The sequence below is a fragment of the Temnothorax nylanderi genome, unplaced genomic scaffold, assembly GCF_030848795.1.
Source record: "Temnothorax nylanderi isolate EJ_2023f unplaced genomic scaffold, tnyl_v1.0 TNYL_tig0204_pilon, whole genome shotgun sequence".
Classification (NCBI taxonomy): Eukaryota; Metazoa; Arthropoda; class Insecta; order Hymenoptera; family Formicidae; genus Temnothorax; species Temnothorax nylanderi.
The window spans coordinates 100,913-113,745 of NW_027249266.1; the positions used below are offsets into that span (position 1 = coordinate 100,913).

The 12,833-nt window shown below is 31.2% G+C and overlaps 1 protein-coding gene across 6 annotated transcripts in view; it reads right to left on the reverse strand.

Annotated features, from left to right (window-relative positions):
* LOC139778992 (octopamine receptor beta-1R) overlaps positions 1–12,833 on the reverse strand; it is a 64,150-nt gene that overhangs the window by 9,495 nt on the left and 41,822 nt on the right. For all 6 annotated transcript variants that reach the window (XM_071717189.1, XM_071717188.1, XM_071717187.1 and 3 more), the window contains one exon: positions 2,667–2,888. In XM_071717189.1, the coding sequence (XP_071573290.1) occupies positions 2,667–2,888 (222 nt within the window). The remainder of the gene's footprint in view (positions 1–2,666; positions 2,889–12,833) is intronic.

Below are 12,833 nucleotides of genomic sequence, written 5' to 3' on the forward strand. Positions count from 1 at the left end.
GTTATATATGCTATATAATACTATCGGAAATTAGTATATGATATAACATATAACTTATTTGATGTCAAACTCTTTGTAATATATAGATCGTCCTTTACTAAGCGCACTTCCTTTAAACTGCAATTTTTTGCTAATCTTAAACTCATTTTATCTTTTATTTAAAAAATAATATCGTAAAATTGCTTTTGAGTTGCAAGCATTTGATGTATGAAGTTCAGAAAAACTAAGCTTCGTATAGAAATCGATATAATAAAATATTCTTTACACTGCAAGTATAGGTATATAATAGAATTTTAATTTGAGTTACAAAGACAGGAAGAGTGAAAAGTTTTGTTGAAAACTGTTAAAAAATGTAAAATACTGAAAGGTACGATAAATCATGATCTCTCTCTCTCTCTCTCTCTCTCTCTCTCTCTCTCTCTCTCTCTCTCTCTCTCTCTCTCTCTCTCTCTCTCTCTCTCTACTCTCTCTCTCTCTCTCTTCTCTCTCTCTCTCCTCTCTCTCTCTTCTCTCTCTCTCTCTCTCTCTCTCTCTCTCTCTCTCTATCCCTCTCTCCCTCTCTCCCTCTCTCTCTCTCTCTCCCTCCCCTCTCCCTCTCTTCTCTCTCTCTCTCTCTCTCTCTCTCTCTCTCTCTCTCTCTGTGTGTGTGTGTTTTTGCTAACAATAAGCTACTATTTCAAATTGATCAAAGAATTGATTAGTTGAAAGTAGTTGAAAGAAAATACGTTTTTGAAAGGCGTATGTATGTATTAAATCTATCGTGTAATCGTGTTAAATCTACCATCAGTATGTGTTCGATTTTATGATTGCAATTCTTTGTGCACACGGAAATTTATGAGTACCTTATGGAGATAATCTCTATATCAGAAATTACGAATAAATTGCCTTTTAATATTATTATGCACAATCACCAAATTATTAAAATTTCCGTAATATGCGTGTATCCGTAACATGTAATATATTTACTACGATGAAAGAATACTTAATTTTCTGTGCTTATATCAAATCTCTCTGACGATTCTATAGAACTTTGATGAATGCAAGCAATTCTCGAATGTCTTTTTATACAATCATCTGCAATTTCATAAAATCACATATAATTTTATAAAATTACGATAATTTTACAAAACCGCGATCATTCTTTCAAAAGAAGAATTAATTGGAATTACTGATAATTCGCGATGGCATAATATTATTAGCAATGATTACGCTTAATTTCAAATTTTTATTATATTCGCCAATATATAATTATGTAAAATTCTTGTTTTTATTTTGATCTATCTATCTAGAATTGCTCTATACTTTTATCAATGTGTCGATACCTTCCTACAGTTTATATATCTGATTCGACAACAATATTTCTCATTCGAAAATGTTATTGACTCATTGTCAGTTGCTCTATAGTAAACAATTAACGAACGTTGCAGTTGGTGCATACAATATTTTCTTCTCTTCTTTTTTTGCTTTTTATACCTCAAGTTGTTTGCACAAAAACGAGTAGGCGAAATGAAGATGCATCCTACGCGCTCTACACCTCACGTAGTTCTATTTACACTCTCAAAATTAATTATCGAGTTTCAAAACTATTCTCTCGCTGAAAACGTACCATTCTCTAAGATGCTTCATTGAACGAAATATTTCTCTCGACGAACTTTTCATCGGATTTGAAGTGAAACAGAACATGAGTGTTTCTTTTTTTTTTCTTAACAACAAATGCAAGCAGTGTTAAAAAATAATATGTATATTAAAACGAGATAGGTAATGTCGTTTTCTTTCTTTAAATTGCAGCACAATAACTAATTTAATGTAATAAACATAATTAAAAGGTTTTAAAAAAGTGAGAGGATTATACAAGTAGTCCCAATAGGTGTGCGTGTCTCTTAAAAGCGTTTAAGAATCCTCTCAAAGATAACGCAACGTCACGCCAACAATTTACCTCACGTACGTTCCACCCATGTAATTAACGAAGCAAACACGAAGCTAACATACTGTACGCTATTTAGCAGGAGAAAATAACGTTAATTACCGTGACAGATTGTGCACAACGTGTATCCTGTGTGTGTCATACACACTGATAAGAAAAGTAGCATTTTCGTCGCACGTACTATATCTTGTTTTATTATTGACCAAATTATGAAACTGCAATTCAGACTTTAATAAATACCGAAAGAAATTATTATTTTTTTCTATTTAATTCTATATGAAACAATAACTTATTTTTCTAATTACTAAGTAGAGTTTTTTTAATGCAATTTTGTGATTTTTCTTAATCTTTTATAAATCGATTTTAACTAAACAAGTTCCAATAAATGTGCGTGCCTCTTAAAAGCCTCTTTAAGAATCCTCTAAGAAGACAATGCAACGTCACGACAACTGTTAAAAATTATTTTTTTTTAAGGGCAATCTTCTCTCTATAATCAGAACTTCTCTCACACAATTTTCATCTTTTTTTAATAAAATCAAAAACATAACGTTATAATTCTAGAGAAAATAAAAATAGGGAAAAAGTAAAATGATAATAATAAAATAGAAAGAGGGGGCAAGGGGGGGGCGGAGAGAGAGAGAAAGAGGAAATGAAAATAAGGCTGATATTACACTTGCATCTTAATAGAATAATAGATATTTTCTCGAATAAACTTAAAGAAATAATACTGAATATACGTTACCAAAGAAAAAAAGGCAGCCAGCAAGCCAGAAACGCCGACATGATGATGCCAAGCGTCCTAGCTGCCTTCCGCTCTCTTTTCATCTTGCTGCTACTAGTTATCTGCGGCTCTTCCGGCTGCGGTTCGGGTGATGATTGCTCCACGGTCGGCAGAGATGTCAGACCAGCTGAAATCCCGTTAATCTGTAGATGTTTATTTAGCAAAGCGGCCGCAACTTTGCTCCTAAAACATAAGTAAGACAAATATCGAATTATTATATAATAAATAACAATTGTATAATTATTTAATTTAATTGTGAAATATAATATTTATCGTATTTTACATTAAATAACGTTTTTCGTTTTATTAATATTTTCTATTTTATAATCTAGAATTTAATTCAGGAAGAACTTTATATAATATTGGTTTTTATTTCAGAACTGGTTCAATTAATATATTAAAGAGTAAAATTTGATAAATTATAGATACAAATAATGTTAAGTAAATAATTTAGTACAAATAGACAGACAGATTAAATATAAATATCTTTTCTATTCCTAATATTAGTTTTCCTAATATTGAATCTTTTGCTCCAAAGTTAATATTGAATTATCTCTTATAATCTCGTGCAAAATGATAGGCAACGAAGCATTAAGCTGCACAAACAAACAAACAAACAAAAGCAATTTTCAAATATCAATTTCGAGAAAAAGAAACAATAATGTGTTGCAATAATTTGAACTTATCGATTGTCACATAAAATATTATCAATAATCCTAGGCCACTTATATACTATACTTTTATATACTACAATATTGTTTTAACATTCGAGTTCTTTAATTGAAAAATCAGATTTAAAAATTAGATGAAATTATATCTGGACACGAATAATCCCTAAGTAACTCTTATAAAAATTAATAATAATTTTTATTTATTAGATTCCATCATTTATTGCGTTACTTGCTTTTTGTCAAATTGTCATTTCTTTCGATTTCTTTCTTCTCTGTTTGAAATCATGTCACCGATGTTTATTCAACTTCGACCTTCTCGACCGCGAGTACGATGCACTGTAGTTTTATGTCTTGGCCGTTATCCAAGTTTACTTCATGCTACCTTTTCGGCCTGCTAAACCGCATGAATTTAATGTCTTCCCGACATACGATTATTTTATTGTTACTTCCACTTTGAATTCGCCGTAGTACAATTGAACAGGTTTGAACTCTGACCTTCCGACCTAGATTTTTCATCGCGGCTTGATGAAAAATTTTATAAGAATTTAGAAGAATTAAAATAAGTTAAAAAGAATTTTAAAATTTTATTGCTATAAGCCGTGAGAATTATTTCACGTTCACCGTATTAAATTATTTTCATCAGATTATTTTATTATTACCGTTATTATGGGACGATAATATAATACGTAATAATAATATAATAATTTTATATACAACAAAAGATTAAGATAGAAAAAATAAAACATATATACGCTTTTCCTTGTTTTTCGAAAATTAGAATAATTCCTGAATTACAACTGGAATAACACTATATTCGATGCTGAAAAAATATAATGTACACAGTATGCGCTTGCTGTTACATGTTGCTTTGATATATATACGTATAATCTAGAAAATTGCGCGTCGCATATACTTGTTGGTGAGCTTTTGCATTCAAATATTGCATTCGTTATTCGATTTAGTTACTTCGCCCGCGCGATTTAACAACGTTCATTTCATCGCACTTACGACTGATTCACGAGCAAAAGCAACTTTGAATTAAACTCATATTCGCAAGAATTAATATCGCAAAATATTTGCAAAACATATGCAGACTTCAATTATATATCCATAAATCGAGAGAAGAAATATTTTGATGTATTTTATTATTTTATTATGAAAGAAAATATACCGATAAAATTTTAAAAGGAATATTTTATTACTGAATCGCTTTTACTTTTATTTTTTCGATTTTATTTCATTATTTATATTTTTTATATTTATATTTTTTAAATATTTATATTGATTATATTTTATTTATCTATTATTTTAAATATAATTTTTTTTTCAGACAATATTGGTAATATCAAGAACATCGTCAATATAATCATCTAATCTTCTGGGATCTCGTAAACAGGGAGATTACTATATTAGATTATACGCGCGCGTTCATAATAAAGATTTGCATTCATAATAAAAATTCTCTCCGAGAATATCGGCGATGCAATTACGAACAAAACGCTGGAATATCAAAGTTTGTGAATGCTGAATCACTAATTAGCATATCCTAATAAGTAGTTTATAAATAAGTAGTTTACAAATAAGTAGTTTCCCTCATTACTGGAGGCAAACGCAATTAAACTTTGGTAGTTCACCGGCATATCCTGTTATGCATCAGCTCAGAAATCCGCGCAGATACTGAGCGTAGATATTAATATCTTGATTTAATATATTCAGAAAGAGAGAGAGAGAGAGAGGGGGGGCGGGAGTCTCTTCAATATACAATACTATGAATATATGTTTTGTATTATATAAGTCATAAAATTTTCTCTCACTAATTAATAGATAATTACAATACAGATAATTGCAATAAACAGTACACGAATCTTTCCTTATAATCCTATAAGATAAATTGAAATTTTTATGTTTTATTGTTTAACTAAACAATAAATCCAAAATTGATCTCATAAACTCGATGAAACGTTTGTACAATTAAAAAGTTCGAGATCAACTTCCGTATTACTTCGGACTTCGGCACACAACTATAGCTTTTAACAAAAAGAATATTGCACAAACCTCTTGTTTCAACTGCAAACTCGAAGTTATACGCTTGTTCTCGAAACAGGCGCAAACTTGGAAGATGCTTCTCGACTAAGCTTTTTTTCATAAACACTCTCTACAGCATGAGGAAAATGTGAAAAGCATTGATCGAGGCTAAATTTGATATTACGCGAGTATGAAAAGGTTGGAAACTTCTGAGATTCTAATAAATAAATATGATCATGGCATTCTCGTCGGTAAAAATATTTCGTCTTCGCGAAATTCGATTTATCACATTTATATCTGGTCAACTATAGAATTTTAGACGATGTGTTAATTTCTGAAATTGTCATTATCAGAATCACAACAATTTCAAAAATTAATTATTTCAATTTTATTATTATTTAAATCTAATCTATCTTAATGTTTAATTTTCTTACTCAACCTTAATTTCGTCTTATTTTCTCCATTTTAATTTTACTTTTCTCAATATTATGATTTCACAAGCATCGCTAAGAGAGAGAGAGAGATGCTGTTTTCAAGACTTAAGTAAATACATGCGGCTTCATTGAAACAATGCGCAGTATATTCATCTTCATTAAATCGAAAATCGCAGCTGCATTACGCTCGATTTAGAATATAGGTAGGTACATTTAACCGCTGCCTAGTTATGCGCAGTATTTCGCTGCCATACGGATAGTCGATCGTAATTCGCACGAAATAAGGCCGTCGCGCCGATAGCGACGACGGTGATGAAATATCCTTCGCAAGATTACCACGGCGAGATCATTTATCGTCTGTCTTATGCAGTTACGTTAAATGAATGTTTAACAAGCAGTCCATGAATGCATTTTAATATATGTACATATTATAAAATAGATGTAACGTAAAAAACCGATAATAAAAATCGTCTTTAACTCTGCATTTATTTAACAAAAATCGATTTCTTCTTTACAGTCTTTATTAATATTTTTTTTATAATAATTATTATAACTTCGAAACTTTGTAAGGGTAAAGGGTCTTTTACATTCTCTGTAAAAGAATATCGCGTTTCTTTTTGCAAATTTTTGTTGATATGATGAAAGACCTCAAAATTATTAAGTAGTGAAACGATGGATCTATATATATTTACAAAGAATGGATCTCGGCGAGACATCGTTTTCTTGATGGAAAGGAAACGGAGCCTATGTATACTTTATGTATACACAGGCAATAGAATAGAAAATCAGTCGGTCGGTCATGAAAACGAAGCAGACGGATGAAACTTATGATTGCGAAGCAAGGATATGAAATAAAATATATGGCCGCGGAAAGTGGCAAAAATCACTAAAGGATAGTCGACAGGGGCGATTTGGGAATATAGGGTATCAAATAAAATCACGATATAACCAACGAGAGAGAGAGAGAGAGAGAGAAGATGTAGTTGGGAATATAGAGTATCAAATAAATCACGGTATTATACCAACGAAAAGATGTAATATTTCGCGAAAAAAGAGAATAAAAGGTACAACGGAAATATAATTACAGTATTAAAATATATTTCGTAATATTATACAAATATAAAATATATAAGAAAATAATAATAGAAAATATTACAGTAATTAAAATTTAAAAGATATAAAATAAAATTAATATATTTAATTAATTGTTTAACTGCTGTCTCGAAAAAAAGGTAACGTTATTTATTTCTTTCGGAGAATCTGAAGAACTAAAAGATTGATAAAAAGTTTTGATACACCCAGTTTTTCCGATTCGCCAAGTGTACGAGCGACGAATTCATGGGAATCTTATCTCACCGAGAAAACTCGCATCCAACACGATTCGATAAGCTGTAAGCTCACACAGTGAAGAAGTTAGGGTAAAAGCTTTCTTCATCCTTTGCTTTGATCCAACCCGACTTTACTTTTCGAAACTTTTTGCAGATTAGATTACAACTTTTCTTTGATGCGAGTGTTCGCTTTTTTTTTCTTCCTTTTTCGCGAAAATCAGTAACCGATTAAACCAGGTCGTCCAAGATTTTTAGTAAAGAAAACGAAGTAAAAGAAAATTTGACTTCCACTTCAGAAAATATAAAAGGAGGATGATGCTGCGCTCGAAAGTATTTCGGATTTTATGGCTGGTAAAGGGTAATAATAAAGGAATGGCTATATATAAATTTTTATCTAATGGATTAGTCAACCTTAGAAAGTCTATAAAAGTTTAAAATATATATATAATATATATATGAAATATGTTAATATCACAAACGATAAAAATGTATACATCGAAACAAAACAAAAATCTTACATTTATATAATGTTTTTAGCAGATTCCATAATTAGGCAATTATTTTCTTATTAATGTCTCTCGTCGTTTTGTTCATCGTATTTATTCCTTTATATTTTAATAAAATCATAAAAAAAATTACGAATGCTTCTTTTCTCATTTACTGTTGCGAATTAGGTCATTATTGTTTAAATTATAATACGATTATTACATCAATGTCCGACGTAATAATCCGAACGTGAAAAATTAATGCGTTGCTACGTTACGTCTTATCGCTCTGGGAATATACCGCGTCGGTATTTTAGCCAACCCTCGGAGCGATTCGGTAACGTTTCGAGGTCTTCCGGAGCGAGGGCTTATCCCGATTTAAACAAGTGCGTCGCAAACTGCGCCTCGCTTCCTTTTTAAAACGCACACACATCACATTCTATGCCACGTGCGCTATTTGCAATTCTTTTCAACAAATCTTCACGGCGCGCGTGACCTACTTTCGCTGCTAGCCTTCGGTACACATCTCGACGAAATCCCACACAAACACACATGGCGAATTGATATTAGCCCGAGGAGTTTAGCTCGTGATGGCGAATTGTAGGCCGTCTGGAAATCTCATGCGGCCTGTTTAGACTATAGTGTAATTACACTACCTATAGTGTATGTGTGTATGTACTCGTATGTAATAAACAGATTTTGCCACGTTTCGTTTTAAAACTTTACGTGGAAGAAAAGTATTTTGCATAATCCATGCTTCTTGAGATGTGATCTGTGAATCTGTGAAAATCTGTGAAAAAAATAAAAAAGAAAACACTGCTGTAAAATGTATTAAATAAATGAAAACAGTATATTCTAATAAAAAGACTTTTTATTAGAATATATTATATTATATATACACTTTTCGTGCAAAGAAAAGAAAGAAGTTCTTCCTCCTTTTTCTTTCCTTTCTTTTTCTTCCATGAAAGGTGGATTATGCAAATATCCTTTTAAGTTTTTCAATTTTATTAGACGTTTTTTATACAATGTATAATATAATTTCGGTTTCACAATAAATTCATGACAAGATTTGTAGTAAGTTAAGTAAAAATTAGAAATTTTTCTACAAGTCAAAAATAATTTTTTTCTCAAAAGAACAATAAAGGAAATTAATTTTTTATGTCAGTCAGAGCAATTAGCCAGTACTTAAATTAGGTTAAAATTACGATTGGTTATACTATCTATTATAACTTATACGAAATGTATAATGAGTGGTTTAGCTGTACTTGATAGTATTAGTGTAGTTTATTGTTAGTGCAATGATAATTATCGTCTGTTAAAGTGTGCGATAACGAACACTTCATATTGTCGAGGCCGCAATCTTCGCCATTGCCATTAACGACAACCGCACGTAATTGAACTTCGATAATCATCCGATGCGCAACTGAGTTTAAGATCATTAAATATTAAAGTTCGTCTCTCGTTCATAATTAATACAGTCGCATCGACAATCGCGATTGATAATCCGAATCTCGAAAGGAGAAATAATAATTTTTTATGTAATAACATCAAGGGAAAACTAGAATAATCAATACAACATGGAATGTAAAACTTCAAATATATTAATATAGAGGAAAAATTAAAGTATTAACGAAAAGCGATATGAGTAAAATCATTATATATCCTTTTAAATTTATTTATTTTAATTAACTAATTTATTTGATAGATAATACCTATAATATTACAAAATACAAGTATCAAACATTATATTAATTATATGAATTATTGTGAATTTGACCATAAATTTATTGCGGTTTGAACAATATGCTTAAACACCACTACTACCGCCCTTTTAAAGTGGCGCATTTTTTCCATTTTCCGCGATTCGCAAACGCATCCACCGGGACTCATTGAGGAAAAAGTAGTCATCGATAGAGCGGATACCGCGCATGAGTTTGGAAATTGGCGAGCGACATCGGAATTGCTAAAGCGATTCCGCCACCAATTCTGAGGCGAGGAGGGACGTGAGTTACCGTATATATTCCAAGCACTAGGAGGAAATAGCGACTGGTATTTGAAGGCTAGAAGCAGTCTGCCGCTGGTTCGAATTGAAGATAGGGTGAATTGTATGGAAAACGGACCTCCAGCACAGGGTTCTCACGATTGAAAGTCTGGCCCACAAAAGATTATCTTCCCGACTTCGCTTTATTGGAAATACATGCACATATTTTTCATTGTAATGCGTGCGCAGTTGTGCAAATAACGGTTTAAAAGTTAGATACTTTTCTTTCGCGGAAAATTACAGTAAAAAAAAACAGTTGAAATGCGTATTAAGATCATAGTGAGGTTCAAATTTAGTTGAGAATCTTTTAAGTCAAGAATCTTCCAGGGTTTATTAAATTAATCCTAGTTTAATAATTTATTGTATATGTTTTTAAAAACATTATGAAACATGATGAAAATAATGATAATAAAATTATAGTAAAAGAAATTTTAATTTTACAAAATAGTAATGAAATGAAAGTCACATGTTTTTTGTTCAAAAGGAATAACTCATTCGATAATGGAACTGGATCTCAAACTTCGAACAGCGGTGTTTGATTACAATATAGACGACGAAGTCTAAAGCTCAATTACCGAGGATTTAAGCTAAAACGTTCGGCTTCCGGAGAAAACTCCGATAATTCTTTTGACGACGAAACGTCAAAAGCCAATTTGTACACGTCTCCGATTGATAATGAACTTCATTGGCTCGCGATTCAAAAAGTGATTTAAAGAAACGGGGTCTGATTTAAAGATGTGCATGGCAAATTTCTTTCGCGACGATTCCTTAGTTTTAGCATATCAAAGAGAACGAGAGGTACATCTGCATTTTCCCCTGGTTTCTTTTTATTCGGAAAGAAGTTGCTCTATCGCAAAGACCAAGATTCATCGAAAGATCAACGAGAAACTCCGCTTGAAAATAAAAACTATCCAGTCCTATCTAAAAAAAAGGTCTGTGCGTGCGCGCGCGCGCATATACACACACACACACACATATTTTATCAAAGAGATGGTTTTTAAGTTTTACGTTAAAAAAAATAATTTTTATTTATCATATAAGTAATAAATCACAAAAAACGTAAAATATTTTGGAAAATATAAATTATAAATTTGAAAATGTTATTTGTTTGCAATAATATAACAATTTTTAATAAAAAATAAAACAAGCTGATAGCATGTAAATTATACTAAGCTCCAAATTAAAATTTTAAGCTTTTAAAACTTCAAATTAAATTTAAGATAAAGTTTAAGATAAATATCTTAAACTCTAAAAATTTTTAATTGAAATTCTAAACTTTAGATTAAATATACTTTTCTCCCTGAAAGGATTAAATCAGTTAATGAAAGTGTTCGTTAGAGAGCATATATATTATGTATAAGATAGATATATATATTACGTAAAAATGAATAATCGTATGATCCGCGGGATCGAAAGCCGCTAATAATAATGGCCATCAGTTATACTTGACGTCGATCAAACTCGATCACGCTAATTTCATGCATCACGGGCAAAATTGGCGAACTCTTCGTGACACGTGTTATTATCGAGTGGCGGCTGACGTCGCGCTGCGTGTCTGACCACAGTCGGGTCTCTTCTACTTACGGCTAGTTAGATGCGGCAGTTGATATTCCGATCGACCTCTATAGAGCGTATCGTCTTCCTAGTCGTAAACTTTGCGGAAACTTAGACCACACATACATACAGAACGTCTATTCTTTCCATAGGGATTCTACAATCGATTTATAGTTGGTTGTTTCTCAAGGGAAATGTCAAGGAATTCTCTATTTGTCTATTTTAAAATAAAAGACTCGTAGTAGAACTAACAATTAACAATAAGTTTTAACAATAATAAGTATTAACAATAAGTATTAATAATAAGTATTAACAATAAGTTTTAGAATTAAGTTCTATATACATATCTATCCATCTACATATTAGTACAAAATTAATATTAATTAGGAAATATAATTGTTTTCATTTCTTATAAAATTTAACAGAATATTTTAATTTGGACCTTTTAAAGCTTAGAATTTTAATTCTCGATTATTTAAGATGCAATTAGGGTTTAATGTTAATCTCAAACATCATTGTTAGCGACATTGTTTGACCATTCGACATTATTAGCAGTGAGAAATTTGTATCAATATACCTAACTTAATTTTTTGTTGTCATTAGACTGCATATAGTTGTAGATGAGCAGCACGTGCTCCGTTATAGTGGCTGTAACTACAGTAACTACAGTTGCAACTCGAAACATTGTACTAAGGAAAGTTTCGTCGTCAAAGTGAACAATTCAGGGCATCGTGACGAGGAAACTGATAAGCAAGAATAAAGTTTCTATTGAATTTACGAATTTCTCAAAAATAAAAGAAAGATACAGAGAAAGAGAGAAAGAAATTCGATAGAAAATTTATTCTTGTATGTCACAGTTATAGATAAGTAAATGATTTCATCTTGGAATAAATATTACTTCTCTAAAAAAACATCAAAGTATCTAAATAATTAATTATAATATAAAGCCTTTTTTTAGAGATTATACTTTTAAGGCATATGTATATTTTTTTTTCGTAACATATCGATTAGTATAATAATAATTAACAATATATAGTCTCCATAGAAACATATAATTATCCATCTTATTATCAACTTTATTATTTTTTAGACTTATTTATTTATTTATAGTTTTCTTGAGAAATACACAAAATATTACGATCTAAACGTTCGTAGCTCGCAATCTAAGGTAATCGAGATAAATAACTATCGGGAAAGCGCAATGTAATCTAATCATCGAATGTCGATTTCGTATGGCTAGGCCAATTTCCTTCCGGGATATTTCCGTGCAAGCTGTCGTCCTTTGCAAGTTCGTATCTTTTTAAGGATAAGGGTAAGACGGGGAAAAGCAAGGAGTAATGAAAGTGACAAGGCAGACGGGTCACGAAGTAAGTAATAATCTTTTAGATTAAGGCCCGAGAAACTGCTAGATAATCCTGGAAAGTTCAATCTCAAGCTGCTAAAGGAGCCATCTTTCCCCTCTTCTCTTGCCAATTCGAAAGGCCTTACAAAGAGATGGAACTCGTGAAATGGAACTCACTGCAGGTGAAAGAACATCGAAGCATAATTATGTTAAATTAACAACTGCTGTGGATTGCTCCTTCATTAGAA